A 25,779-nucleotide genomic window follows, 5' to 3' on the forward strand; every position below is an offset into this window, starting at 1 on the left:
GACAGCGGGGAGCCCCAGGCGGGCGGCAAGCTTAGGAATCGGGACTCCAACCGGGCAGGTTCGGGGAAACAATACCGGAAGAACCTCCACGAGTATGAGGAAGAGATGAAACAGAGAAGGTGTAAAGGATCTCTTAAGTGAAAAGGGGCAGGATTCTGGCCGGTGATCGTCCCTCACTGCCTTCACCCACTTGCGTGAAGCTCCATGAGATGTGCGGGTAGGCGGTGACAGACGGCATAAAGGGCGACTTCCAAAATCCCAGCATCACCGTCACCGCGCAAAACGACTCCCTCCACCGCAAGCAGCAGGCAATTTGCTACTCCTCCCCCTCAATCCGCCACCATGGCTGCCCATCATGAAGAGCACTTTCACCCCAAGAACACAATCATGGCGTCATTGAAGACGACCATGCTGACCGGTGGGGTCGGTCTTTGCGCCTCCGCCGTGCAGAACACCCTGGTCAAGAAGAACGTCGGACCTTGGGGTGTGTTTGTGAGAAGCGGCAGCACCATCGGTCTTTTCGGTATGAACACAATACCAATTGAACCCTGCATTGACGTGTCGTTTGTCTGTACTGACCACTGCCAATCTAGCGGCCATGGGCGGTACCTACGAGTTCGTCAAGGACGCCTCGGCCAACCTGCGGGAGAAGGATGACCACTGGAACGTCGCTCTGGGCGGTTTCTTCTCCGGTGCCCTTCTGGGCCTGCGTGGTTAGTATCTCCGCCCTCGTTCTTAGAGTTGTGGCGCCATTGTTCTGACTTTTGATCTTTCACTTGCACAGCACGCACTTTCCCCGCCCTCCTGGGCTACGGTGCCGCTCTGGCAACCGGCATGGGCGCCTTCGAATACACCGGTGGATCGCTGTGGGGATACCAGAAGGACCATACTGTCGACGAGTTTGAGCGTCGCCAACAGCTGCGAAAGCAGTTCCGCACCTCGGGAGAGCAGACCGTCCAGGAGCTGGGCGAGGGACGAGGTACGTTCACTCCAAGGCGTGAATGCGGTTGACTGTGGAAATTCTGACCCGTAACTAACCTGACTGTCACAGGCATCTACGCTCCCGGATACGCCGAGAGACGACGAGAGAGACTCAAGGAGGCCTACGGCATCGACGTTCCCACATCCCCTATCCCCGCTTCATAAAGATACATTGGTTCGATATCTCTTGTCACCCCCGCGTTTGCCGATTCCCAGTCTCCTTGTGTAAAATTATCGCTTCGTGTCGACCACCTTTAGCTAGCACATTTGGCACATTCTACAATGAAAGATTTCCTTTTCCGTTGATACAGTCGGTCTTCTGTGGGGGTTTCCGGGGGTGGCCCTCGGTTGACGTGTCTGTTGCCTACCTGTATATCGCAAACATTCGATCTAATGGCAAGTTAGGCATTACCGTGGTACCTAGTTCCAGCGTGATTAAGCTTCCACACAGTTTGTCTACGAGGGGTAGCCCATGCCGGTGGCTGGACCTACAAGTCCTCGGTAAGGACAGGAAGATAGATTACGAGGCGCATGCGATCACCAGCCCCAAGTCCAGTGACGTTGAGTCGACTGGTGACCACCCCCGCCTAAAATACGAATATCATATTCAATCATAATGAGAACAATGCCTGGTAACAACCCCGGAAGCCCTGACAAGTGCGTGAATGCCTGGGATGGCAGGCATCAACCGTGCCCGGGGTGGGGAAGCAGGGGCCAATCACAGAGCGTGTTTATCCAATCACGGGAATATCACGTGTCCAACACTTTACTGCCTCAGGTGTCAACCTGAACACAGTAGATATAGAGGAACGGACGATATTCAGGAGGCGTGGAAACGGAATAGGCGATCGATGCAAGGGAATATCCGCCAGCCATGTCCCGGGTGACAGGGCCATGGGGAATTATTAGACCTGTGCCTGCGGAAATGCAGATCATGCCCTGTCAATCCTCGATGTTTGGCGCAATTCAAGGGGTGTATGAGAATCTACTCCGTACGCAGGGGGTCTGCAGTGCGATGAGATCACCGTGTCTTCCTGTGACCATGGAGTTGGACTGGACAGTACGGAGTAGCAAATGGCTGGTTCAGGTGGTGGTTCGTCGGACGGTAAGTCAGTAACTTAGGGGATTCTTTCGCTCTTCCAGAAGGTCGTGGAGATCACCCGTCGAGTGAATCGGTACTATATTCTATTTCTAGCCTTCTAGCGAGATAGTAGAAGATACTCCCAGTCCAACTAGTAACTAGTAACTAATAACTATCTAGTCTACGGAGGGTGTTTGCATAGCATTAACAACTACTCGTTAGTACTACTAGTTGTATGCACCGTATATATGACGGAGTGGTCGTCTCGAGGACTTACTCCGTACGATCGATCGACGCAAATGATGAACCGTGCATGACGTCGAATGTTCCCTTGGGAAAGTTGCTGCCTCCGCCCATCCCGAAAGGAGGCAGTCAAAGTGCAAGGACCGCGGGATCGCCCGTCGGAACCTTCTCCTATTTTCCAGAGTATAAACTCAGGAATTCAGAATTCTCCATTTCTCCTAAACCTACGGAAGGGCGGGAGAATGGATCGCAGAGGGGGGTGGTTTGCCACCCAAGTGGATGGTCCGATGGAGACTGGGAAAAAGGGGGTTTGCGGGCTCCATCGAAGACATGAAGAACGATTCTACAAGTACTAAATAATAATGACTGACGATGGCCTCGTTTGATTGCGCTTGCTCCACCCAGGTCCATGCAGAGGAGTGATTGGATACTGCAGCCCTCAGCCACAGCTCGGATTTGATTTGATTTTCTTTGCTTTTTCTTTTCTCCAGCCACGTTGTTACGTTAAAGGGGAGTAATTGAGGAAGTAATTGAGTAAGTGGTTCGTGGAAGGAGAACTGTTTATACTGCAAAAGTACCCGACTATAGAACCTAGGTCCTACCTGTACTATTTCTTGTTATCATGCTGCATGTTGAACACTGAAATTGAGAACATAACTTATCCCGTAGTAATTATTTACTGAGTGGTAGTTAGGTAACATTACTATATACTTCGTCAGCCCGGGCCAAAGGAATTCCCATGATTCCATCCACATTACCTTGAATCATGAAGTACCTCGCCGGTTACATCAACCCTATTCAGTATTCAGAGAATGATAATTGGAAGCAACTGGTGAAGTCAGTCCCCGGCCTCATTCGGCTCCGGCTATTCCGTGCCATGCGAAAGACCAAGGAAAAAAAAAGAAGTCATAACGTCGCATTTTCCTTGGAGCTCAAGCGGCGTAGACGTCATCCGGAAGCGGCGAGATGCCCCTCTCCTTATTCTTTACTTCAAGGTCGCATTCCGCAAAGGATCCCTAAGAATTCCACCTGCAATGGTGTGGAGAGAGCTTCGATTTCACACTCTGTGCCAGATCGATGAACGGATTGATTGAGATTAATTGCACTCCTCCGTATCATCATCTAATTACATTCTCCCCCTAAATCCTCGATAGTGCCCTCCTAGACCCGGTGGGACCTGGGCTAGTATCAACGATCGGCCTGTTCGACAGCAGCCATTTCATTATTATTATTTTCTCTAGGGAGAATACAGAGGAAGTGACGGATTGCCCCCGCATAACCGTTCGATCCAGACCTCTTCTCCCCGTTCGCTGGGTAACGCCGCCTGGGAAGGAAGCGATTTCGCGTTCATCTTGCATTTATCCTCCATCCTTGGTTTTACCCTCTCCTTTTTTTTTTTTTAAACCCTTTTCCTTTTATTTTAATTATCCTTATTTTTATTCTTATTATTTCATTTCGTTCCATTTTTATGTCCTAAATTCATCGTCCGTCATTCCTCCCTTCCCCTATCTCTCTCGTCCTCTTCTTCCTCTTCCTCTCTTCCTCCCTTTCTTGTTCCCTCCTATTCCTTACCTTCTATCCTATCCGCACTCTTCTCGCCTCGTCTCCCCTCTCGCGGATCTGCAAGTTTAGCTCGGCCTACTATTATTATCACCCTGCGTATATAGCCTTATCGCAGCCCGACTCTCCCATTTCCTCGGCTTCTGATTTGATCTTCCATCACGGGTCTGGGTCTGCACCGCCCGATTATTCTCTGTTGCCTCAACCCTTCCCCTCCTCTTTTATTCTTTGCCTCCCTGCGCCTTTCCCCCCTCTTCTTCCCCCCTCCTCCCTTCTATACAATAATGGCCACCTTACTACGGTCGCAAACGCCCGTACAAGACGTATACGGCGGCCCCTCGCAAGCCCCCGATTCCGTCATCTCCAGTCGGGGTTACGGCACGCGATCAGGCTCCCGACCCAACTCGTTCGCCGCCAGCTCCTCCGGTTACAACCTCGCCCACGGCGCTGTCGTGGAACCGTCCGCCCTTCCTCGTGCCGGTCGCTTTCACGAGGATTTCGATGCAGCTACTCAACGCGGCTCAGTCGTCCTCGAGGGTCCCTCGTCCGCCGGTATGCAACGTTCCGTCTCGCAAATGTCCAGTCGCTCCGCAACCCCGACGCGATCCGCCGCCGGCACGCTGAAGAAGAAGTCATCGCTCAGCAAGCGAGGTAGCATGCGCCGCAGCGGAAGTAAGCGCAGCTTGCGCGCCGGCAGCGTGCGCAGTCTAGTCCTCGGCGATAAGGAGAAATACGGCGTCGAAGGCACCGATGATCAAAACAGCGCCTTCTATATCCCCGTCCCCACGGACGGAACGCCAACCGAGGTTCTGGCGAATCGATTTCAGGGTAAGCTTTGAGCATTCGTTCTTGCGCCCCGGTCCCATCGCAAAAGTTGCTAACTGTGTCGCAGCGTGGCGCAAAACTCTCAAAGACCTGATCCTCTTCTTCAAGGAAGTCCAGAAATCATACGAAGCCCGAGCGAAACTATTCCTATCGGCATCGAATGTCGTCAACAATACATCCCTCCCTCCCACATTCCTCAAATCCGGAGGTCTAGGAGATGCGACCGAGATCCTGCGAGACTTCCACCGACAAGGCTATCTGGAAGCAACAAAGGCTGCGGAGGTGGAGAGCGAGGTTGTCAGTCAGCTTATGGGTCTCCGGAACGACCTGCAGAAGAAGACCAAGGAAATCAGGAGTCTGTCGGGTGATTTTCGGAACTCCGTGGACAGGGAAGTCGAGGCCACCCGAAAGTCGGTGCGGCAGCTGCACGAATCGCTCGGACTGGTCGACACCGACCCGTCCGCTACCTCGGGCAAAGGAGACCCTTTCATCATCCGATTGAGTGTTGACAAACAGATCGAGAAGCAGATCGAGGAAGAGAACTACCTGCACAGGGTATGAACCCCTCAATCCTCGGTGTACCCTTTTGGAGGGATCTGACCGCTAATCCATATTGTGTCATGCAGGCGTTCTTGAACTTGGAAAATTCCGGTCGCGAGCTAGAATCCATCGTGGTTAGCGAGATCCAGAAGGCCTACAACGCATATGCCAGCATTCTTAAACGGGAGGCGGACGAGACGTACGACACCGTCAACAAACTGCGAGCGGGGCCGATTTCTATGCCCCACGATCACGAATGGAATTCGTTCATTGCCACGACGGACGAGCTTGTCGATCCTCGAGTTCCTCTTCGAGACGTGGAGAACATTTCTTACCCGGGCAAGGATCATCCCGCTGCTGCAGAAGTTCGGTCCGGCATGCTCGAGCGTAAAAGCAAGTACCTGAAGAGCTATACGCCTGGCTGGTAAGTGTATCTTGCACTTGTTCTTGTTTTCTTTCAGTCGTGTCTTCGGGGAAAATAACAGGCTTCCTAACCCGATACTGCAGGTATGTGTTGTCTCCGACGCATCTTCACGAATTCAAATCCGCCGATCGAGTGGCCTGGCAAACGCCAGTCATGTCGCTGTACCTCCCGGAACAAAAGCTAGGCACGCATTCCCAACCGGATTCGACGTCGCACAAATTCATGTTGAAGGGCCGACAGACGGGCACCATGCACCGAGGCCACTCCTGGGTCTTCCGTGCAGAGTCTCACGAGACCATGATGGCGTGGTACGAAGACATCGAAAGTCTGATCTCCAAGACGGGCGAAGCTCGCAACGCTTTTGTCCGGAGACATGTGCGAACGGTCAGCGGCAACAGCTATCGCACCAGCATCGATGGAGTTATGGATGAAGACGAAGCCGACCGAACGCCTTACTCTCCGGAATCAGCGGTTTTAAATCAGGAGCGGCCTGCGTCTCAGCCCCGTGAGCCGGGCGGCCGGTTTCCCAGTGATGTGCAGATAGACCGCCATTTGCAGGCCCCACTGTCGCCTTCAAGTGGAGAGAGCTCCGGTGAGAGAGACCTGCTAGCCGCGGCCGGATCGTTACCCGATCACTTCGACCCCAATGCCCAGCCCATGTCGAATCGGGCTTTGGATGAGAACCAACCTCGATCCATGCCGGCTGGCGCATCTCGAGGCCACCCGTTCGAACGGCATGACAGTTATTACGGTGCTTGGATGAGCCCCACCGATCCAAGCGCTCGTCAGAAGCAGCAGGAGGCCCAACAAACCTATTCTGCCTCCGAGAATCAAGGAGGTTCTCGGTTCTATGGAGGAGATAACTCTTCTCAATCACATACCTTGTTCGTTGCCGGGATGGGCTCGGGGAGCTCCCGGGACTCGTCAGTCGTACGCCAGAGAAACCGGGGCGAGAGTGCATCCACTGCGCCCACGACCACAAATGTGACCGATCACACTCATAATACCGTTCCTACGTCCATCGACGAGGGACCTGAGCCATCCATCACAGGTTCCGAGAAGCCTTCCCACGACACGCAGGAGAAAACTCTGGGTCCTGCCGCCGAAGTCACGTCCGCGAAGACCGTCCCCGTCATGTCGTCTGGAGGCATCACCCCCAACGGCGTCACTACCGAAGGGACCAAACGGCCGTCAGCTCAAAGCAAGAACAGCGTATCAACTCTTGAATTGAGAATCCCAGGGCATTACCCTCCGGCCAATGTCTCTTCCGCCTAAACTGATCACGAAAAAAGAAAAGAATGAAAGAAAGAGAAAAAAGAAAAACAAAACAAAAAGCAAAAAAGGAGGGGAAGGAAAGGAAGGGGATGTTGATGTGAGTGACATGGGAAAAGAATCAGAGCTGTCACAATCTGACATATCCTATCGTCAAACCACACTGAACCCTTCCCCCTACTACCTCCAAAAACTTTTTCCTTTGTTTTATTTCCTTTGTTCCGAGTTTCATGGTTACGGTTCTTATCATTTCTTGATTCTTATATATTCATATGTACATTATTCTCACTGTTGTCAGCTTGGATACCCGTGAAGGAGTCCGTGCTGGTTTTTATTTGGTTTATTTCCTTTGTTCGTTTCCTTTGTTTATTTCCTTGACTGTGTTTACGACTGCAACAAACTGGCGTTCTAAATGTCCTACCGGTAACAGGATAGGGCAGGATTGTTTGTTTGAATGGGTGGTTGGTTAGGACAGGTTAGGTCAATCGGGACCTACAGGATGGGGGATATGGTTCGGTCGGTATATGGGAGGCGTCTCTGGTTTGGCTTGGTTTTCGATTTATGATCCGCTTTTTCCCTTTGTCGAGCTTGCTTGGTTTGATTCTATTTCGATTCATCTGTACAATATTGAACCATTTATTCATCGATCACTTTTGATGTTAACTTCCTGAGTTGGTTTCATGTGATAGGATTTGATTTCTAGGTGTCTTCAGTCTGAGTATGTATGCATATGTACCTGCCTCTGTTGCAAAATATGATACCAATCGAGGACAGAATGTCATGTTATGTTAGGTCTATATAGTTATACAAATCGGGGTTTCTCCAGAGCCTTGAAAATTTCCCTATCTAGATCAATGAGAGACTTAGTAGTGCACTTCATACTCTATAGTTTCACCTTCCCACCACAGAACACGCATCTTTTTCTATCCAGGGAGCCCCTGTTCAAAATTCCGTAACTTATCACCTGATGCAAGTGATGGCTCGCACCAAAGAAACGCCACCGACTGAAGGAACTATCCTGATCTGGGAAGCGAAAGAAAGTCCTAATTGTGGAATGACGGGAAGATCAATGTAAGAAAGTACTTGTTGCGTTTATGAAGAAACTTAACTGCGATTATGAGGAAGCATGGAGGGTCGAGATATGCATGAAACTAGACAGGCTGCTGCACGAGCAATTGGTGGGCTAGGTACGAAGTATGTATGTATGGACATCCATCTTATGGAATTTGGGCATTGATGACGTGAACGTTGACAATGCCGGCCGGCGGAAGACAAAGACAAGAGAGGAAAAAGATACGACAAGCATCTTCTTCTACTTTCTCTCTCTCTCTCTCTCTAATATCTTTCCCCTAACGTACTGTTTGTTGTTGTTTCTGTGGAATGGAAGAGAGAATTCACTTTTCTGATAAGGGAACCTGCTTTTCCAACTCGGAGAGGTCATGGCAGTGTTTATACTTGTATGTACAAGGACAACAAGGATCTTAAATAACTTGCCACTTTATACGACAAAAAACAATGCAACTAAACGACAACGCCGAGATCGAAGTATACATTTACATATACATCCGCTTCCAGCTCTTTCATGAGGACATTGGCTTCTTCTTCTTCTTCTGTCTCTTCCTATACGGGGCGTAATCTGCACATGCACAGAACCAGTGGTCTCTTGAACGGAGTATGGGTATTGGAGGACTTCTCCAGATGACTCGTGCTCCCTCCCAATGGGCTGATATAGACATGATAGGTACGTCATATAGGGCAAGACTCATGGCCATGCTTGCTTGAATATTGAATCAATTCAATTAACTAGACAGGCTTTATATGCTCCACGGTTCAAATCAACGTGCAGCTGATTAGTTCTCGAACTTTGGTGTTTAGTCAGTACAAGGGAAAGGGCCTCAAAAATGTTCTTGTCTGCCCCCTGCTCTTCTTTCTTTTCTGAAGACCTAATGAGACCCAGTAGAATTAGCATAAATAAATGTTTTTGATAATATGCGCCTGGCCAATTTCGAATAGTATCTTGAAACATATTTTAATCATAAAAGCTAGAATATCTTGTCGGTATACAAATCAACTCATCAGTCCAGTTTCCCGTTATTGAACTTATCTTTTACATATAAGTAGAAGAAACTCTGGTGAGTCTAGAACAGTATATGATATTAAGGCTACTGAAACTATTTATCTCTCTCCTTAGCTTTTACTGGATAATTAGCTTGAAGCGCTCAGGGCGGGCTCAGATCTACTCACCAAGAAATAGCAAGAGATGAGCGCTAAATCAGAGTAGGTCTACAGTCCCTGGACAAAACCAATACATACAGTGCAATGGAGTTCTGCAAGCCGACAAGTGGATAAACAACAATTCGCAACCAAGGTCAAAACCAAGGACGAAAAGACATTCGAGATTCGATTGGTCCCGTACATAACTAGAAATCAGACCGCCGAAAGGAATCAACACGCAAGATAAAGAAGGCACACTAGGGAATCAGATGACATGACATATTCGAATCCACCCCAAGAACAGGTCGTTGGTCTTAAAACTGACATCACAAAACTTTTTCTTCCTCATGAGCCTACCTGCAGGGAGAGAAAAGAAAACTGAAACAAAAGGGAAGGACAACATGGATACAATTACATGATCTGATCCTGCGTGATTCCTCCGGTCGGGTCGCCGCTGTCCATAGCATCGCCATGGCCGGGATCGGCATTCATGTACTTGACGAAGGTGATGCCGAGAGGACGGCCACCGTACTGGTAACCGGTGAATTTGGCTAGATTGACATATATTAGCATCCAGATCGGAACTCGCTTGAGGCAAAGGGCCAAACATACCGATCGCGGTCTCTGCGGTATCAGCGCTGTCGAACTGCACCACACCCGTACCGCGCGAGCGGCCGTTGGGCTCGTACTGGATCTCAGCGCGGTCAACCTTGCCGATGGTCGAGAACAAGTCCACGAGATCTTCGTTGCAGGTCGACCAGGGCAACTATCAGGGGTCACACGTTAGTTGGGATCGTCCCTTCTCTTCATATGTCCCAAGGAGTACTCACGTTACGGACGTAGATGACAGGGCTCTTATCACCACCCGAGGTAGCATAGTCCGTGAAGGGGTTGGGGGGCACGGAAGCCACGCCCTCGAAGCCCCCGGGACCACCACCGAAGCCACCGCCAAAGCCACCACGGCCACCGAAGCCACCACCGAAGCCGCCACGTCCGGCAAAGCCACCGCGACCTCCGAATCCGCCACGACCGCCAAAGCCGCCGCCAAAACCACCGCGGCCGCCAAAACCGGGACCGGCCCCGGCAAAGCGGTCTTCGCGCACCTCCAGAGCTCGACCCTGCCAGTCGTAGCCGTTGAAGTGTTGGATGGCATTGCGAGCATCCTCGGGGGACTCAAAGGCGACGATACCGGAGCCCTTGGGACGGCCAGAAGGATCGGTGTGAACATCGGCACGGATGACGGCGCCTTGCTGAGCTAAAAGACGAAAGGAATCGGGGTTAACGCGGATGCCCGATGCCACAAAGCACAGGGGCAATTGGAGACGTCATTCGTCGCGGGAGGAGGGGTCTTACCTGCTTGGCGGAAAAGATCCTTCAAATCTTGCCAGCCAACGTTGAATGGGAGCTAAACAAGCCGAGATGGTCAATAACCTGTTGCCATATCAAGTATCCTATCCATTCGCATCTGTAGGATCGGGGGTGGGGACAACAAACATTAGCCACGTAGAGCTGACGGCCGCCGCCACCAGCACCACCGCCGGGACCACCGAAACCGCCTCCGAAACCACCGCGGCCACCGCCGCCAAAGTCACCACGGGAGGGTCCGCCGGTGAAACGGGGCTCGGGTTCACGGTCCTACAGTGAAACAATATCAATCAGCACCTCTTCCTGCTCGACAAACGATCAGGCGCGATGGAAAGTGGGTGAAAATACCTCGCGGACGTAAACAAGTCGACCCATCAGATTCTGGTTGCTAAGCGTGTTGACGGCATTTTGCGCTTGGTCTCTGGTCGCGTATTCCACAATCCTGCAGGAAAACAAGTTAGTCAGGGCGGGGTTGCGCACGCGACAGGACATGGACCAACACTCACCCGCATCCCTACAATATCCCGGACAGCCAGGGCCCAGCCCGTCAACCCAACAGTCCATCAAATCAAAGCCAAAGGGGGGAGAAGGGGAAGCCAGGAGCACAAAAAAGGCACAGGTAAAACAGAAAAGAAAACCAGCCGCAAACTACGCATTGGCGCCCACCTTCGACATTCCATTCGGAAGCAGTAAGACGTCGGCAAAGATAACTTCTCCAGCTGTAAATCACGCGGAAAGATCGTTTCCCCCTCCTGGTCAGCCACGAATTCCAAATCCAGCAAGATGCAACAGGCGATGAAGAATCAACAAAAAAAAAATAAACAAATCACACGCCCGACACGATATGACCCTGCTCACCCTGTCTCATAAAGTCTTTCAGATGATGCCATTTGACATCGTAAGATAGGTTGCCCACATAGACGCGACGGTCTTGCTGGGACGATTCGCGCACGGATTGCATCATTTGTTCTTTGGCGGAAGCGCGATCTTCGAACGATCTGGGGGGCGGCGGGTAGCTGCTGCGACCGCCGTAACCAAAACCTGATTGTCCTCCGGAGGGGCCGGGAGCAGTACTCATAGGCGAGCGAGAACGACGGTCACTGCGGCGATAGTCGTCACGGCTGCGAGAACGGCTGAGCGGCGAATACGAGCGGCGGCTAGAGCGTCGAGGGCTGCGCGAACGACGACGGGGAGAACGAGACCTTTCGCGCTGCGCGTGGTCAGTATCGGAGAAGGAGGCCGGCATCGACGAATGAGAGAAGCCTGACGGCAGAAGAAAAGAGAAAAAGAAGAAGAAAGAAAGAAAAGGAGGGAGGAAAGGGGCGGCGAGGCAGAACAGGGATCGCAAGGTTACAGCTGGGGAGTCTGGGAATGAATGGATGAATCGAATTGGAGGAACCGAAGAACGACCCGAGTCAGGTGACACGGGCTGAGCTGCCGGTGACAAAGCATGAAAGTAAGTCGCGCCGGGGACCTTTGGGCTTGGCCGTTTGGGGACCCGCGGGCAGTTCAAACCATTGGGATGGGTTTAGATAGGAGAAAAACAACGACAGCAACTCTGTACAGAAGAAGAAGAAAGAGAAAGAAAAGAAAAAAGGGACAGTAAGTAAGAAGAGACGGACATGGAGGACAGCAATGGAATAGGCCCTGGGCGTGCTCCCCATGGTCAAGTGGGGACGGGCGGACGAGAGAGCTACTGCTCCTGCTCGCCCAGACCCCCGACTCCAACTCCGCCTGGTAAGTAAACCCAGCTGTCGCAGTTGTGCAGCCACCATGAATCTAGGCATCTATTTTCATCCCACCCAAGAAAGTTGGATTTCTCAGCGAAACGAGAATCATCGAGGGGAGAGAAAAGATGGACGAGGAGAAGATGAAGACGAGAAGAAAAGCAAAGAAAAGAAACAAGGTGGACGGAGTAGAAAACAAAAAGAGGAGGGAACAATAGAGGCCGGGACGTAAAAGCCACCAGGCCCGACCACAAGCACCACGTTGAAAGCATCGAAATGGCATCAGAAAAAGAAGCATAAAATAGAATAAAATCATATAATTGCAAAACAAAACAACTTACTTGGTACGGTCGATAAACGTCAGCTGGAGATCACGCCTTAAAGGTAAGCCACAAAACCGACAGGTTGGGGAAACGTCCGCACGAGGGGGGGAAATCACAAAGGAAGAAGAAAGATGAAGGGGGAAGATGGAGAAGGGAGGAAGAAGGGGAAAACGAGGAAGAAGAAGGGGGGAGGGGAAGAAGAGGGAAAAAGGAGGGAAGGGAAGGGGAAAAAGAGATAAAGGAGGGGGACAGTCAGGTCGGCCTCTTGTCAGACACAAAAAGACTGCATGCGAAGGTGTGATTGGCGTTCCCGTGGCACTCCGGGATGCAGGATGCGATTCAGACAGCTGGGATTTCAGCCCGTCTCGGTTCCTTACAGTAGCTCAGAGGATGGACGGACTGAACGGACTGGAGAGTAGGAAATGGGGGGGGAGGATGGGGGGAATTCACTGAGTCCAGTCCAATCAGATCAGACAATCTGAAGGACCTCGCGGGTGAAAAAGACTCGGACTTGGTCTTGTAGGAGAGAGTAGGAGAGAATGGACGGGGAGAGACACGTTGTGATACTGATGGGATTCAAGCTCCAGCTCCAGCTCCAGTTCAACATGTTGGACTTCCGTGGAGATAGACAAAAACGAATAGACACTCACCCATGATGACGGTCAATAGCTCCAAGTTTCCTCCGACAGATAACTTTAAACTCCGTGGAGTTGGCGCGACGGGATGGTGGATGCTCGAGGGCGGATCAACAGAGGGATCGATAGGAAGAGGAAGTATGGATGAAGGTGGAGGAGGACGGGATGAGGATGGGGATGGAATTGGAACTGGAACTGGAATTGGGATTGGGGTTACGGAAGAAAAGGAAGAGTAAGAAGGGAGAAAAGAAGAAGAAGAGAAGGAAGAAAAAAAGAGGGAAGGGAAAGGAAGAAGGTCGCGCGGGGGAAATCAAAGAATCGATCAATTGAGCGGAGAAGGGAGGCTAAAATCCCATTAAATCCTCTGGAATTGGATCATCGTGATGCTTCTGGACAGATAAGATGTTCCTTGGATTGTCATGGAGGGATGCTATACTTCAATTCTTGAGGAATTTCTGGGATTTCTTGAGACATAATCAATTCAATTGACTTAGCTACTCAATTCTTTACTCTTTACTCTTTACTATTTACTATCTCCCATGTACTCATCAATCCGATCCACTGCTGCCATTCAGGAATCCCGCTTGGCTCCGCTCAGGCCACCGCTTAAGCCCACCCGCCAAACTTCCCTTGTTCCTTTTTTCTTTTCTTCCGACGCCGTGAACCTCCTCATTGTCCTACTACTATCACCACAACCACATCCCACCATGGCCCACCCCATGCTCCTCTCTCGCTCGCCCTCCTTCCTGGCTCCCTCGCGACGCTGCCTTCTCTCTCTTCCCACCTCTTCCGCCTCCGCCTCCGCCTCTCTCAGCGCCTCCCAATCCCGTCGCCATCTCCATCTCCTCCGCCAGTCCACGACCCTCCAGACCAACAGCTCTCCCCGCCAACAAACCCGCCTCGTCCCCTCCTTTTCGTCATCGTCAACCCGCCTCTACCACTCACAACACCACCCCGACCCCCCAGTCCACGAATACACCAACTCGCAAACCACCATCCTCTCCGCCGCCCTCCGACACATCCCGGAGCATGGCTTCACCCGCGACGCATTGATCCTGGGCGCTCGCGACGCCGGCTTCCTCGACGTCTCGGTGCAGCTGTTCCCGCGCGCCGAGTTCGACCTGATCTTGTTCTGGCTGGCGAGTCGACGGGGCTTGTTGCGCGCCAGCGTCCACGATGGCCTGTTGGAGCAATATGCGGGTGCTTCCGTGGAGCAGAAAATCAAGGTCCTGTTGATGGAACGGTTACGGATGAATGTGGATGTTAGGCATCAGTGGCAGGATGTTAGCGTTTCCCTCCCCTTTCAATCTCCGTTTTCGCTTCTGGGGATATTGTTTGATGGATTTACTATCTCCATTCAAATCAACCAAGGCATATGCTAATGATAAGACAAGGCCCTAGCCCTCATGTCCCTCCCCAGCAACGTCCCCCTCTCGCTCTCCGAACTACACGCCCTCTCGGACGATATCCTGAACCTCGCCGGCGACACCTCCGTCGACACAACATGGTACACCAAGCGGCTGTCCGTGTCCGCCATCTTCGCGTCCGCTGAAGTCGTCATGACCCGTGAAGCGCCGGGCTCGAGCCTCGCGGATACCGAGGCTTTTGTGGACCGTCGCGTCGAGGACGTCAAGGCTCTTGGGGAGAAATTGTCGGGCGTGAAGCAATGTTTGGGATTCATGGGTTCTACGGCTGTCGGGGTGGGGAGGAGTTGGGGTTTGAAGATTTAATTTGGAGGGTTGATTTTGGTTGATAGAGTTCTCTTGTGAACTGAACTTTGGGGGTGGTTGAGTAGGTTGGGTTGGATGGGAGTGTACGTTTACTGGTAGATTATTCATGTATATGTATAGTAGTATAATTACATTGGTTTTATCTTACACCACTCCTCATCTATATCGATATCTAGTTATGTATATGCGATAGTTAGTATGTACAAGAAGCCCCCCCAAACCCAGACAGACTACTTCAACCCCTTCTCCCACTTCACATCCTCCCTTTCCTCTTGCTTCTTCCACTGCATATCCTTCTCCTTCTCTTCCTTCTCCCTCTCCTCCTTCTCCTGCACTCGCATTTCCAACTTGCGAATCCAACCGTCCTCCCCAATCAAGTCCTTCACGGCCATGCGGTTCGGCGCTAGATCCCACCACGGCTCGCGGGTCTTGGGCGCATTCGGCATCCTCCGCCTCGCATGCTTCTGGATGTCCTCTTTGCGCTGGAGAACAATCGCTCTCAGCAGGGCGCACATGCGCTCGTCCGGCTCCACGCCCGTCACTTCCATCTCCTGCAGTAGGGAGATCACCGAGGGCAGATCCTGGCAGCCGCGCCAGTAGAAGTAGATCATCTCGTTGTACAGGCCCGTCGAGGCCCCGAGCACGGTCGATGTGCGTCCGTGCGACTTGACGGTCGTGCGGAACTGCCCGATCAGCGGCGACTGCGGGAAGTGGAGGTTCAGGAGTTGGAATACGGAGAGGAGCATCTTGGGGTAGAGCGCCGAGACCACCGATTCGGCGGGCATTTCGGGCGGGAGATCGAGGAGTTTCGCGAGGGTGGCGGTCTGTTCGGGAACGGCGGTCGGGTCTGAAGGAGGAGCAAAGGGGGAGGCATCACCGTCCGCCCCGGCGGTGTGGGTAGTCACGAGAAGGTCGAGCATGGAGAAGATACGTTCCTTGCAGACGTCCCAAACGGCCTGATCGCCTTTGCCTGCGTCGATGGCGGCCTGCAGAGCGGTTCCAGTCCTCGCGGATTCTCGTTCGACGATCAGAAAGACCGCCTCTTGCATCGGGATGCTTTCGAGTCTGAGCAACTCCGAGATTTCGGCGCTGCTGTGCTCTATCGTAAGTCCCCGTCTGATCAGTTTATGCTCGATGCTCCCGGCATCGAGTTCCTCGGGAATCTGCATGGCGGCCTGACCCTGCTGAGCTTCTGCTTCCTGGTTCTGGTTCTGATGTCGGTTCCGGTTCCGGTTCTGGACGTCCTTCAGCACGGAGTCGAAGATCCACGAAATCTGGTCCCGTTCGCTGCGATCCTCGTTGCTTAATCTCGGAAGCCCCGGGGGCGGGCTTTCGGGAGTCTCCTCCTTCGTGTGATCCGTCGGCGCTTGCTCTGGCTCTTGCTGGCCCCCTCCAATCTGCTGCAGCAAGTCGCTGAAGACCTGCCTCTCGCCGCGGGTCATACTCCCCGCCCGCAATGAGGTGGGAGTCATGCTCGGTTTCTTCGACGGTTTGGAAGTCAGGTTCGGCTTCCTCGATGGGTCAGAGAAATCGGGGCGAGGCCGCGCTGCCGAGACAGCGCGTCGTTGAAGGTAAGATTTCCGGGGCTTCTCCCGCCCGGCATCCGGGTCCTGCTGTGCATTGCTCTCGCCGTCCGTGGCCGGGGCCGGCTCATCTGATCGAGAGCGTTCAGACTCAGAAGAATATGATCGGAACGACGACGGAGCTCGACGATTCAGCAGCGACGCCGAGAGCGTCGGAGTTTGATATAAAAACGGAGCGAGGGAATTGCGCACCGAGAGCGCCAGCCAGTGACGAGACATGCGTGGAATCTGGCAGGTTGGGGCCGGGGGGATATGTGTTGGAATATGTTCAGGCCCGGCGAGCCGTGCTGGATAGATTTTCTGCCGATTTGGAGACGATCGGATTTCCCATTAACGCGCCCCACGTGACCACGCGGTGGTGGCCGACGCGCCGCTCTTTTCCGTCGACTCGCTGTCGCATTCATTGTGTTCCTCTGTTCGTGCCCGCCATCGTTGACGAAATTGTCCATTTTCATCATTATTATCCTTTCGCCGCAGAACTGAATCACAATGGGCAACGAGGAAATTTCCGACTTCGAAAAGCAGCGTCTAGCGAACATCGCCGAACGCGATGCGCTGCTCAAGAAACTCTCGTTAGAGGCGAAATCCGCTGGCGTCTTTGCGCCGAAAATGTCCAAGGGCTCGCCCGGCGGAGACAAAGCCAAGTCGAAGAAAAAGGCGCCGCCCAAGAAGGTCAAGCAGGAGGCAGAGCCGGTGCTGCCCCGGCGGATGTCCTCGCGGATCAGGGGCATCGCGGCGGAGAGTGAGGTTGCGAAGCGCAAGGCGGAAGAGGACCATGCGGTGTTTCAAGAGGCGGAGAGGGCGAAGCGGCTGCGCAAGTCGGACTCGTTCTCCTTCAATGAAATGTTGGTGTCTGGACAGAAGCTGAGCGGCGATGGGTTGATCGGGGTCGACGTGGTGACGAAGGGTGTGGCAATGCCGTATCAGCGGACCTTTGACGAGGAGGATATCAAGAAGACAACGGATAAGGACTTGAAGGCATTGAGAGAGGAGATGAGTGGATTGAACCTGTGGGAGGCCTGGGAGCCTACTAGTATGAGCATCCCCGTCAACTGTGATTGTTATCTATCGAATGTCCTTGCTAACACCCAGTGTTCAACAGGAATCAAGATCACCCCCGAACGAATCTACGCCATGACCCTTCATCCCTCGGAGGCGAAACCACTGGTCTTCGCCGGTGATAAGATGGGCCACCTCGGAGTTCTGGACGCCTCCCAGGAAAAGTCCACGTCCGGTGTCAAACAAGAAGACGACGACGAGGAAGACGATGACCCCGACCCCGTCCTGACCCAACTCAAACCACACACCCGCACCATCAGCGCGATGACCATCCACCCATCCAAACCCACGCACCTCTATACCGCCAGCTACGACAGCTCCATCCGAGAAATGGACCTCGAAAAGACCACCTCTGTAGAGCGCTACGCTCCGGCCTCCACATCCGAGGACGTCCCCATCTCCGGTGTCGACATGGCCGCCGACGACCCGAACTGTCTCTACTGGACGACGCTAGAAGGCGAGTTCGGACGACACGACATGCGCACCACTTCCAAGCGCAACACCTCCTCCGTCGCCACATGGCGTCTCTCCGAGAAGAAAATCGGCGGCTTCTCGCTCTGCCCGACGCAGCCGCACTATGTCGCAACCGCCAGTCTCGACCGTACCATGCGCCTGTGGGATCTCCGAAAGCTCTCGCACGACGACCCCATTCCCGTCGGAGAGCACCAGAGCCGTCTGTCCGTCTCGCATGCCGCATTCAACAGCATCGGACAGATCGCAACCTCCTCGTACGACGATACCCTCAAGATCTACGATTTCGGTGCCAAGGGCCTCCCCTCCTGGAAGCCCGGCCACACCCTCTCTGATGACCAAATGAAGCCGGATACCGTCGTGCGACATAACTGTCAGACGGGACGATGGGTGACTATGTATGTTTCCTTCCCCCTACCCATTACATTCCGCCCTCCCCCTTCTCCCCTGAAAAAGAACCTCCCAATTAACCAATAGATCCAATCAGCCTCCGCCCCCAATGGCAACAAAACCCGCAATCCGCCATCCAGCGCTTCTGCATCGGAAACATGAACCGCTTCGTAGACATCTACAGCGGCTCGGGCGACCAGCTCGCGCAGCTCGGCGGCGACGGCATCACAGCGGTACCTGCCGTGTCGGTCTTCCATCGCAGCAAGAACTGGGTTGCGGCCGGTACGGCGAGTGGAAAGCTTTGTTTGTGGATGTGAGCTAAGACAAGATACAATATGTTATTTTATGTATGTAGGTACCTAATCTGGGTTCGCTGGAAGGAGTGGGTGCGGTGTTTGGTTTCGATTTATCTTGCATGTTGTGGTTTGTGTCTATAGTAGCTTTGCCCGGTTGGTAGACTTGTATGCATCATGGATGTACTCTGTACTTTTTGGGAGGGTTTTCTTTTTCTATATATTTCTACTGACTATCACGTTGAAAATTAGTTGGAATGTTGGAAGATCATGTCTACATGTCGATCATACCATGTATATCAGCATATCATCATTGTCATTACTTTTTGCCCCAGCATATGATATGTAACTATAGGTTTCGCATGACATATCACCCCTATAGCGAATCAGTGCCTACGTGATTTTTCCTATTAAAAAGAACTGCTCGAATGCCCAGAGCAATATAAATATCAATCCATATATGAAAGGTAAAGTACCCATGTTCATATATGCCGGTATAGAAGAGGAAGATAAGACTATTTACACAAATCAATAAAACCGCTGTTTCTGCAGCCATTTCAATAAAGAAGATCCAAGATCCAACATGACCTTTCCCTCCCAATTCTAGCAGGTTGAGAGATAAAGAAAAGATCGCCTCGAGCACTGCTGGTAAAGAGGATACCTTGTGTTTCCACGCACACGTAATAAATAATTGAAATAGGAAGAAAGAAAGGTGAAAAAGAGCAGTCCGAGCAGGGTATCAACACCATGAGAAATGCTTTCCAAAAAAAAAAGTAAAGATAATAGAAGGGAAGGTGCGTTAAATCATGAGCACATGTGTAAGTAGGCAGAGGGGGGTTAGAAGGGGGACAAAATGTACATCAGAAGATGTAGGGACTTGTTCTGACAAGAACCCTATGTGTTATACAAAACGGAAAGAAGTAAGTAAACCGGAGAAGAGGAGTGAAATGAAAAAAGCCACCTGCCAATTTTATAAAACCAACCGGGCTGCCAGTTCTTTCTTTTGTTTTTGATTTTTTCTTTTCTTCTCTCTTTTCTTTTTATGCTCCAAACCAAAAAAAGATCAACGTTAATGCGATGTTAGTTGAATCTGTAATATAGTGCAAAGCGGGAGGCAAAATCACAAAGTCTTCGCTCTATATTTACTTAGAATTCATTTCGAAGTTCCTCGCGAGATTGTTGTTGAGCGTTGTCTCGGTCCTTTGCTTTTCGCCGAGATGGCGCCGGGACAAAGTCGAAAAAGCGGTACTTGCTCGTGGTCTCTCGAGTGATGCTGGATCGACGTGCTGACTTGGATGTTTCCGCGGTATATTCGAGAGAGTAAGTGGAAGAATTCTTGGAACTGCTGGTGCTATCTCGAGGGTCGGGCCACCGCGGTATCGAAAAAGGCACACGACTTTGGTCCCAGGTGGCGGAGGAGGAACTTGGAGGCGTTTCATCGTCAGCCTCAGCGGCATAGTCTGTGGACCGACGGGGAAGGGACGGCCGCGACGCGAAGTACCCAATGGAGTTTCGGTGACTGCCAGTGACAGATGCGGATCCTACCACTGCAGTCTCTGTGGCCGGAGTCGTAGGCTTGGAACTGTCGTCGTAGAAAGTGGCCGATCGTTCCATCGAATCAACTAATTCTTCCCATTTGATTTCGAGATTTCCGCTCGGACGCTCGGCTGACTCGGCCTTTTGCAGGCATTCCCGCGTACGCTGTTGCAGGCTAAGTGCCACCTCATGAAATTTCCTGATAGATGGATCAATCTCTTCAAGGTCTCCAAGTCTCTCAGGTGCCACGTCAAGCCAGATTCTGATTAAATTGGCAAAGCTCCGGGCGTGATCGATCAAGAACGGAAGACTGGGAAACCCCTCGCGTGAGGTGTGCGGTAAACGGCCCAAGATTTGGATGGGCGTGGCATAGGAGGGCGTGACAATCGGAGCCGGCCGGTCTGCGGGTATAGCGCAGATGGAATCGACAAATTGCTTGAACTCTGAGCGATTGCCGACCAAGAACTTGTTCATCGGCTCCATCCAAGGTTCCTTGCTACCGAAGGTGGTCATGTTGGCCAGGCCTTGCAGTGCTTTGGCAATCAGGGTCAAAGTACGTTGAGCACGTGGACGGGGGTGGTCTGCTTTTCATTAGAGAGAGTAAAAGACAAGAATCGACGAGAAAGAAAATGAAGTGAAAACTGATTAGAAGAACGAAGCAGAGAAGAAAAGGAAACATACCTTTTAGCAATCCAAAAAGTTTTGGGTTCAGGATTGCTGGGCAGAAGAATCGCAAGAACAAGAAGCCCGAGACACTGCTGTAGGTTACCGTCCGGAGGAAGTCGCCGTAGCGATCTTCTGCACAAGCCCGGATGTGCCTGAAGATGAGTCTTAGCTCTGCGGGACATCGGGAAGCTGAACTGGCAATAGATTTCCAGACACCCGTGGTGAGAGCAACCAGGTTCCTCCAGTTCCGTTCAAGGTCGTCCGAACGGTTCAAACGAGACGGGTCGATCTCGCACTCCGGGTCACCATTGTCGATTTCGCGTAGTCGATCTCCAATGGTTTCCTCAAGGTATTCTTTTCCAAGTCGGCGCATGTGGAAGTCAAGGGCCTTGGTGAGCAGAGAGTTTCCCCGAAAGAGTAAGTTCGCCTCCACGGTGGCAGTGCGCCCCATATCTCTTACCAGAACTTCCCGATCGTGTCCCGATTCTCTCGAGTCATTGGAATGGATCCTGGTGGTATAACGGAGCCTGTTTGCCGTGGATTCCTTATGCACACCATCTATCTCGTCCTCAACTAAGGCGGAGATCCACTCGACAGTGCTGCCCGAAACTTGGTAAATGTTCAGCAGAGCCTCAGACAGCTGGTTGAGTTCTGAAGACATGACATGCGCCATATTGATGGTTAGGCCGTTGGTGAAGGAGTGGAGAAGTTCGGACATGGGCGCGTATTCGTGGGACATGAGAACGACCGTCTCCTCCATCCGAGCCCTCATCAGCATCTCGCCTACAGGCTGATCTCGGTTATCGAGGATCGGCCACCATTTCTCAATCTCCACGCCGGGTTCTAGGTCGTCCAGTCGCAGGTCTACCCTCCCATGCGTGGCATCGTGAGAGGAGAGCTCAACATCGTCCAGCGCACGTGTCGGGTTCGTGTCATGGTATGAGCCATGTGAGATGAGCGTCCAGTCTTTCTGTGTAGGGTTGAGAGTTTTGACGAGTATCGATGCCTGCGACAAGACTGGCGGGAGGTCGTGGAATTCAAAGTCCTCCCGCCAGAAAGGATTTGCGATACGGTACTTGACGGCGGTCTTGGCTCGTATCTCGCCATCGAGAAGAATTTCCGTGTAATAATCGTTGATAGCCGACGTCGGAACCGAGTTGCTGTGGGACCGCGACTGCTTCCGGCTTCGAGGAGTCTCTTCTGCTTTGTTGCGATATAGCTTCGCCTCCGTTATTCGTATGCTCAGGTTTCTCTCGATCCTAAACATGTCCGCCATTGACGGGGTACTCGTTTCGGTAGGCGCCGACGTTTTCGTGGGATCATCTTCGATTGACGACTCCGGTCCATAGAGCTCCGGGATGGTGAAGGCGCGCAAGAGTACAAACCACACTTCAAACAAGACCCGACTTTCGAGAGCGAGATATACAGGGCGTGTTAATCCAGACACCGCATGCGCAGCATACTGCGGGTAGATGGCAATGCAGAATTCGTCCTCAAGAACGGAAGAGTTCAATTGCTGCACCGCACACCGGGAAAGTTGCGACAACTGAATGCAAGCCACCAAGGTGATGTCGGTCTCGGTGAACAGCTTGAACACCCCGTTCTCCTGCAGAGTGCAGCTAACTTGCAGCCACGAAGAAGAAGCCAGAGCGCGCTGTTGGCGATAGGTCGAAACGCGCCGACTAGAGGATGGCCTGGCCCCCGACGCACTGGGCTTATTCCAGAGCACCATTTTGCCCACCTTGATTATAGCGGCGTCTTTCTGCACCGTGCTCTCGGAATTTCTTCGCCGGTCAGCAACACGCCGGTCGCCGATTGCGACTGATTGGGGTTTGGTCATCTTGTTCTGAACACCCTTCGGCCTGATGGGTTGCCAACAAAGCAGGGCGGCGAGCCAGGAATCGAAGGTCTCGCTTACATGAGGGCGTAACTCGACGCCGAGACCGGAGGTGAAGGTTGAAACGCTGAGATAATTTGTCCGAAGTTCCGGGTCGACGAGCGAGCGTACCTGGCAGCCACGAAGGTCGGGGATTAGAGTTTTGGCCAATGCAGGCTCGCCCTTTGCCTGGTAGATCAAGCTCCCCGTGGCGACGTTGATGGCACAGTAGCCCGACGTCCAGGCGGTTGTGGAAGCCGTTCGGAAGGAAAGAATGCCGTGCATCCGTCCGCAGGTGGTCTTCATTAGCTGCAGGATTTTGGTAGCATCCGTACTCGACAGGGGCGACGATGTTTGACTGGTGTTCAGGCTCGCCAGGAGGGTGGAGCTCAGCGGCGTTTTGCTTGTTCGTTGGCGACCGAGGGACTGGCTGAAATAGGTGGGCGATTGGATGGAGGGAAATCCGATGGAGGAGGATGACTGCTCGTCGGGCGACTTCACCTGCGAGGCTGTGGTGTTAATGGAGCCCAGACGATTCCGAGTCCGGGTGAGGAACAAGTTGGGGGAGATTTCGCTGCGCTGGTCATCCAAGGTCGTCGTTCGGGATCGCGCCCGCTGGCTCCTCGATTCCACCTGAGCCTCATCTTCATCCCCCGCCGAGTAGTAAGGGTGAAAGTCGCGGCGCGATTCCACGTCGGACGCTCTCGTTCGGGCGGTGACACGAGGGGAGGGAGCTGCGCTCGACGAGGGATACTCCGTCTCCGACAAGGGTGAATGGTTGGCTGCCTCCTGGGTGGAGTCCGGCGTCACCGTCCGGATGCCGGTGTCCCTGAAGCTGTCGGGATAGACCATCCCATGGCGATCTTTGGAGGATGATTTCTTGCTGGGGCGACGTTCCACCGGACGACTGTATGATCCTTGGTTGACCGAGTTCCTCTTGAACCCATTCGACGATTCCGACTCCATCTTTTCCCGCAACGCACGACGAAATCGGGTGGCAGCGGCACTCGCAGGAGGTCGCTACAAAACACGCAAGATGACGAGAGACGCACACTTAAGAATAATAAAATTTCTCGAGACACAAACACAGTATCTGCTCGGTTCAGATGTTATCGTGCAGCACGTTGGGATCCAACGTACGCTGCGCAACCGTCCTCGAACAATTGAGGGCCTTTGTCGTCCAATGGGTCGCTAGCTGAACGCATGGAGTCCGGGAAGGTGGAGGGCGATAAAGTCGCACATTCGGTCGAGGCCGGCGCGTTGCTATACGGGGGGACGATGGTTGATGGCGGAGGGAAAGGACAGCGACACGAGCGTTCGAATTGGTTTCAGGGGGGGGGGGGGGAGGAAGGAAGAAGAAGTGGGAGGGGAAGAAGGAACGAGGAAAAAGAAGAGAGCGACGGGAGAGTCTGGAGAAGAGTAGAGAACCCCAAAAAAATAAAAGCCAAAAAAAAAAAAAAAAGATCAGAAATCAAATCAAATGGAAGAGACGAAGAAGAGGAGGGGAAATAAGAAGAAACAGAATCCAATCCAATTCAATTCTAGAAAGAAAAAAAGAAAAAGAAAGGAAAAGAAACAGAAAAAGAAATAAAAGAAAAATAAAAGAATAAAAAAGTGTCCAATGGGTGCTCCGTAAGTGCGGTGAATCTAGTTCGGCCTCTCCAGCATAAAAGAGAGAGAGAGGGAAAGAGAGAAAAGAGTCGGTTATGTTCGCCCCGGAGCGATGGAAGGAAAGAAGAATCGTCGCCTGCTTCCTCCAACCACGGCCGATCATCCTTCTGTCTTCCTTAGCCTCGTCTTTTGACTTTGTTTCTACTTCTACTACGCCTTCTGTCTTGACTTCTGTCTTCTCTTTCTTTCAATCCTTACACTTGTTTGACTCAATTCCACCTTTTCCCCTATATCCAAATGGAGTAGGGATCGTATATTTGTGATTGACAGATTGATTGATGCTGTCGTTGGTGTACCCTGACGGCGTGCGTTTGAACGCTGCAGATTGCTTGTTTTGTACGACGTCAGCCCGGCCGTCCAAGTGGGGACGCAGCGACTGAGTAAGGGAGAGAAGCCGGTCAGACCGACTAGTTGTCCATCGTAGGAGTGAGATGGAAGGATAGAATAAGAGAGATACGGAGTAAACAGCCGAGAAAACGGGTGGTGGATGGCTGAAGGATCGGATCGTGAAATGCTGGAATTATTATTAACTACAGAGGATACTCTGTAGGATAATAATATCAATCTCTTTGTAGCCAGTCCTGAACACTACGAATACTGCATGAAAATCATCATTCCATATCAATAATTACGTCTACGAGTAGAATCCTCGGCTCGAGACGATCAAATATCCGAGCTTCTTCCGAGAAAAAGTACGACTCGTTAGTCTCCTCCGTCTGATAAACTATCGAGTGCACAGCCATTTCTCCGACAAGCCCATGTCCCTGACGACAGCTGAGTACTACTAGCTAACAGACCGCAGAGACTACATCATTCCTCCCCGAGGTCTCGTCGTTGGCATCATCACTGACTTCATCGTTTGGTTCGCCTTCCAAATATCCATGGTCCCGTCGCAATGCTTCTGGCAACTTCAAGGGGACGTTTCCCCTCCTCTTTTGCATCAGAGATTTTCTTTGGCAAGGGAGTCTCAAGTTACTCAATCAGCTCAACCGAATTGTTGGGCGCGGGTCTGTTTAGATCCACCGTGATCCGGGCCAGTATATTGGATGATGGGACATTATTGCCCGGAATTCAGGATGTTTCCTACCCAAAGTGATCGCTCACGCCCTGGGATTGGTTAAGTTTTCTGTCTACTCACTGATCAGTAGCCAGCCCCTCTATCGAAAGAGAAATGGGCGAATACTTTGTCCCTGTCGAGGGACCATTACCGTTATGGCGACGAATCCACTTGGAAGAGACTCCAGGATGGCACAATCTAAGCCAGACTACTCCGTAGTAATGTTCTTTTATTTCTTTTCCCCCTTCCCACGACTC

The 25,779-nt window shown here is 52.2% G+C and overlaps 10 protein-coding genes across 10 annotated transcripts; 7 read left to right on the plus strand and 3 right to left on the minus strand.

The window, feature by feature from the left end:
* Window positions 1-342: 342 nt before the first annotated feature.
* On the plus strand, window positions 343-718 carry LDX57_012625 (uncharacterized protein; the record flags this gene model as incomplete). The annotated part of the gene is made up of 2 exons (XM_046094375.1): window positions 343-523; window positions 594-718. The coding sequence occupies 2 exons, from the start codon at window positions 343-345 to the stop codon at window positions 716-718; spliced, it is 306 nt and encodes a 101-aa protein (XP_045950354.1).
* Window positions 719-834: 116 nt separating this feature from the next.
* Window positions 835-1,146, plus strand: LDX57_012626 (uncharacterized protein; the record flags this gene model as incomplete). The annotated part of the gene is made up of 2 exons (XM_046094376.1): window positions 835-979; window positions 1,052-1,146. The coding sequence occupies 2 exons, from the start codon at window positions 835-837 to the stop codon at window positions 1,144-1,146; spliced, it is 240 nt and encodes a 79-aa protein (XP_045950355.1).
* Window positions 1,147-4,149: 3,003 nt separating this feature from the next.
* On the plus strand, window positions 4,150-5,658 carry LDX57_012627 (uncharacterized protein; the record flags this gene model as incomplete). The annotated part of the gene is made up of 3 exons (XM_046094377.1): window positions 4,150-4,693; window positions 4,758-5,245; window positions 5,317-5,658. 3 exons carry the CDS (start codon window positions 4,150-4,152, stop codon window positions 5,656-5,658), a joined length of 1,374 nt encoding a protein of 457 aa, XP_045950356.1.
* Window positions 5,659-5,807: 149 nt separating this feature from the next.
* Window positions 5,808-6,929, plus strand: LDX57_012628 (uncharacterized protein; the record flags this gene model as incomplete). Its single annotated transcript, XM_046094378.1, has 1 exon — window positions 5,808-6,929. One exon carries the CDS (start codon window positions 5,808-5,810, stop codon window positions 6,927-6,929), a length of 1,122 nt encoding a protein of 373 aa, XP_045950357.1.
* A 2,134-nt stretch (window positions 6,930-9,063) lies between these two features.
* Window positions 9,064-13,605, minus strand: GBP2 (RNP domain protein). The gene is made up of 11 exons (XM_046094379.1): window positions 13,206-13,605; window positions 12,574-12,596; window positions 11,364-11,715; window positions 11,172-11,224; window positions 11,012-11,019; window positions 10,854-10,947; window positions 10,635-10,775; window positions 10,494-10,545; window positions 9,971-10,395; window positions 9,753-9,906; window positions 9,064-9,691 (listed from the first exon to the last, which is right to left on the minus strand). The coding sequence occupies exons 1-11, from the start codon at window positions 13,207-13,209 to the stop codon at window positions 9,552-9,554; spliced, it is 1,446 nt and encodes a 481-aa protein (XP_045950358.1). The 5' UTR covers window positions 13,210-13,605; the 3' UTR covers window positions 9,064-9,551.
* Window positions 13,606-13,743: 138 nt separating this feature from the next.
* On the plus strand, window positions 13,744-15,073 carry COQ9 (uncharacterized protein). The gene is made up of 2 exons (XM_046094380.1): window positions 13,744-14,473; window positions 14,585-15,073. Exons 1-2 carry the CDS (start codon window positions 13,898-13,900, stop codon window positions 14,918-14,920), a joined length of 912 nt encoding a protein of 303 aa, XP_045950359.1. The 5' UTR covers window positions 13,744-13,897; the 3' UTR covers window positions 14,921-15,073.
* Window positions 15,074-15,132: 59 nt separating this feature from the next.
* Window positions 15,133-16,912, minus strand: LDX57_012631 (uncharacterized protein). Its single transcript, XM_046094381.1, has one exon. It carries the CDS (start codon window positions 16,720-16,722, stop codon window positions 15,151-15,153), a length of 1,572 nt encoding a protein of 523 aa, XP_045950360.1. The 5' UTR covers window positions 16,723-16,912; the 3' UTR covers window positions 15,133-15,150.
* Window positions 16,913-16,992: 80 nt separating this feature from the next.
* Window positions 16,993-18,510, plus strand: LDX57_012632 (uncharacterized protein; the record flags this gene model as incomplete). The annotated part of the gene is made up of 2 exons (XM_046094382.1): window positions 16,993-17,536; window positions 17,606-18,510. The coding sequence occupies 2 exons, from the start codon at window positions 16,993-16,995 to the stop codon at window positions 18,508-18,510; spliced, it is 1,449 nt and encodes a 482-aa protein (XP_045950361.1).
* Window positions 18,511-18,581: 71 nt separating this feature from the next.
* On the plus strand, window positions 18,582-18,740 carry LDX57_012633 (uncharacterized protein; the record flags this gene model as incomplete). Its single annotated transcript, XM_046094383.1, has 1 exon — window positions 18,582-18,740. The coding sequence occupies one exon, from the start codon at window positions 18,582-18,584 to the stop codon at window positions 18,738-18,740; it is 159 nt and encodes a 52-aa protein (XP_045950362.1).
* Window positions 18,741-19,862: 1,122 nt separating this feature from the next.
* Window positions 19,863-24,884, minus strand: BUD2 (GTPase-activating protein BUD2; the record flags this gene model as incomplete). Its single annotated transcript, XM_046094384.1, has 4 exons — window positions 19,863-20,833; window positions 20,934-23,814; window positions 24,762-24,783; window positions 24,874-24,884. 4 exons carry the CDS (start codon window positions 24,882-24,884, stop codon window positions 19,863-19,865), a joined length of 3,885 nt encoding a protein of 1,294 aa, XP_045950363.1.
* Between the last annotated feature and the right edge of the window lie 895 nt (window positions 24,885-25,779).

Source organism: Aspergillus melleus (assembly GCF_016097325.1).
Source record: "Aspergillus melleus strain CBS 546.65 chromosome Unknown contig8, whole genome shotgun sequence".
NCBI lineage: Eukaryota > Fungi > Ascomycota > Eurotiomycetes > Eurotiales > Aspergillaceae > Aspergillus > Aspergillus melleus.

Bases quoted from the DNA above. Each gene is read 5' to 3' on its own strand.
- GBP2 (XM_046094379.1), bottom strand. The intron at 11,225-11,363 runs GTGAGCAGGGTC...CGTGATTTACAG, and splicing joins GAAAGACTTTATGAGACAGG to CTGGAGAAGTTATCTTTGCC. The intron at 10,776-10,853 runs GTATTTTCACCC...GTTTCACTGTAG, and splicing joins GACTTGTTTACGTCCGCGAG to GACCGTGAACCCGAGCCCCG.
- COQ9 (XM_046094380.1), top strand. From the start codon at position 13,898: ATGGCCCACCCCATGCTCCTCTCTCGCTCGCCCTCCTTCCTGGCTCCC. The intron at 14,474-14,584 runs GTTAGCGTTTCC...TGATAAGACAAG, and splicing joins TTAGGCATCAGTGGCAGGAT to GCCCTAGCCCTCATGTCCCT.
- LDX57_012631 (XM_046094381.1), bottom strand. From the start codon at position 16,722: ATGTCTCGTCACTGGCTGGCGCTCTCGGTGCGCAATTCCCTCGCTCCG.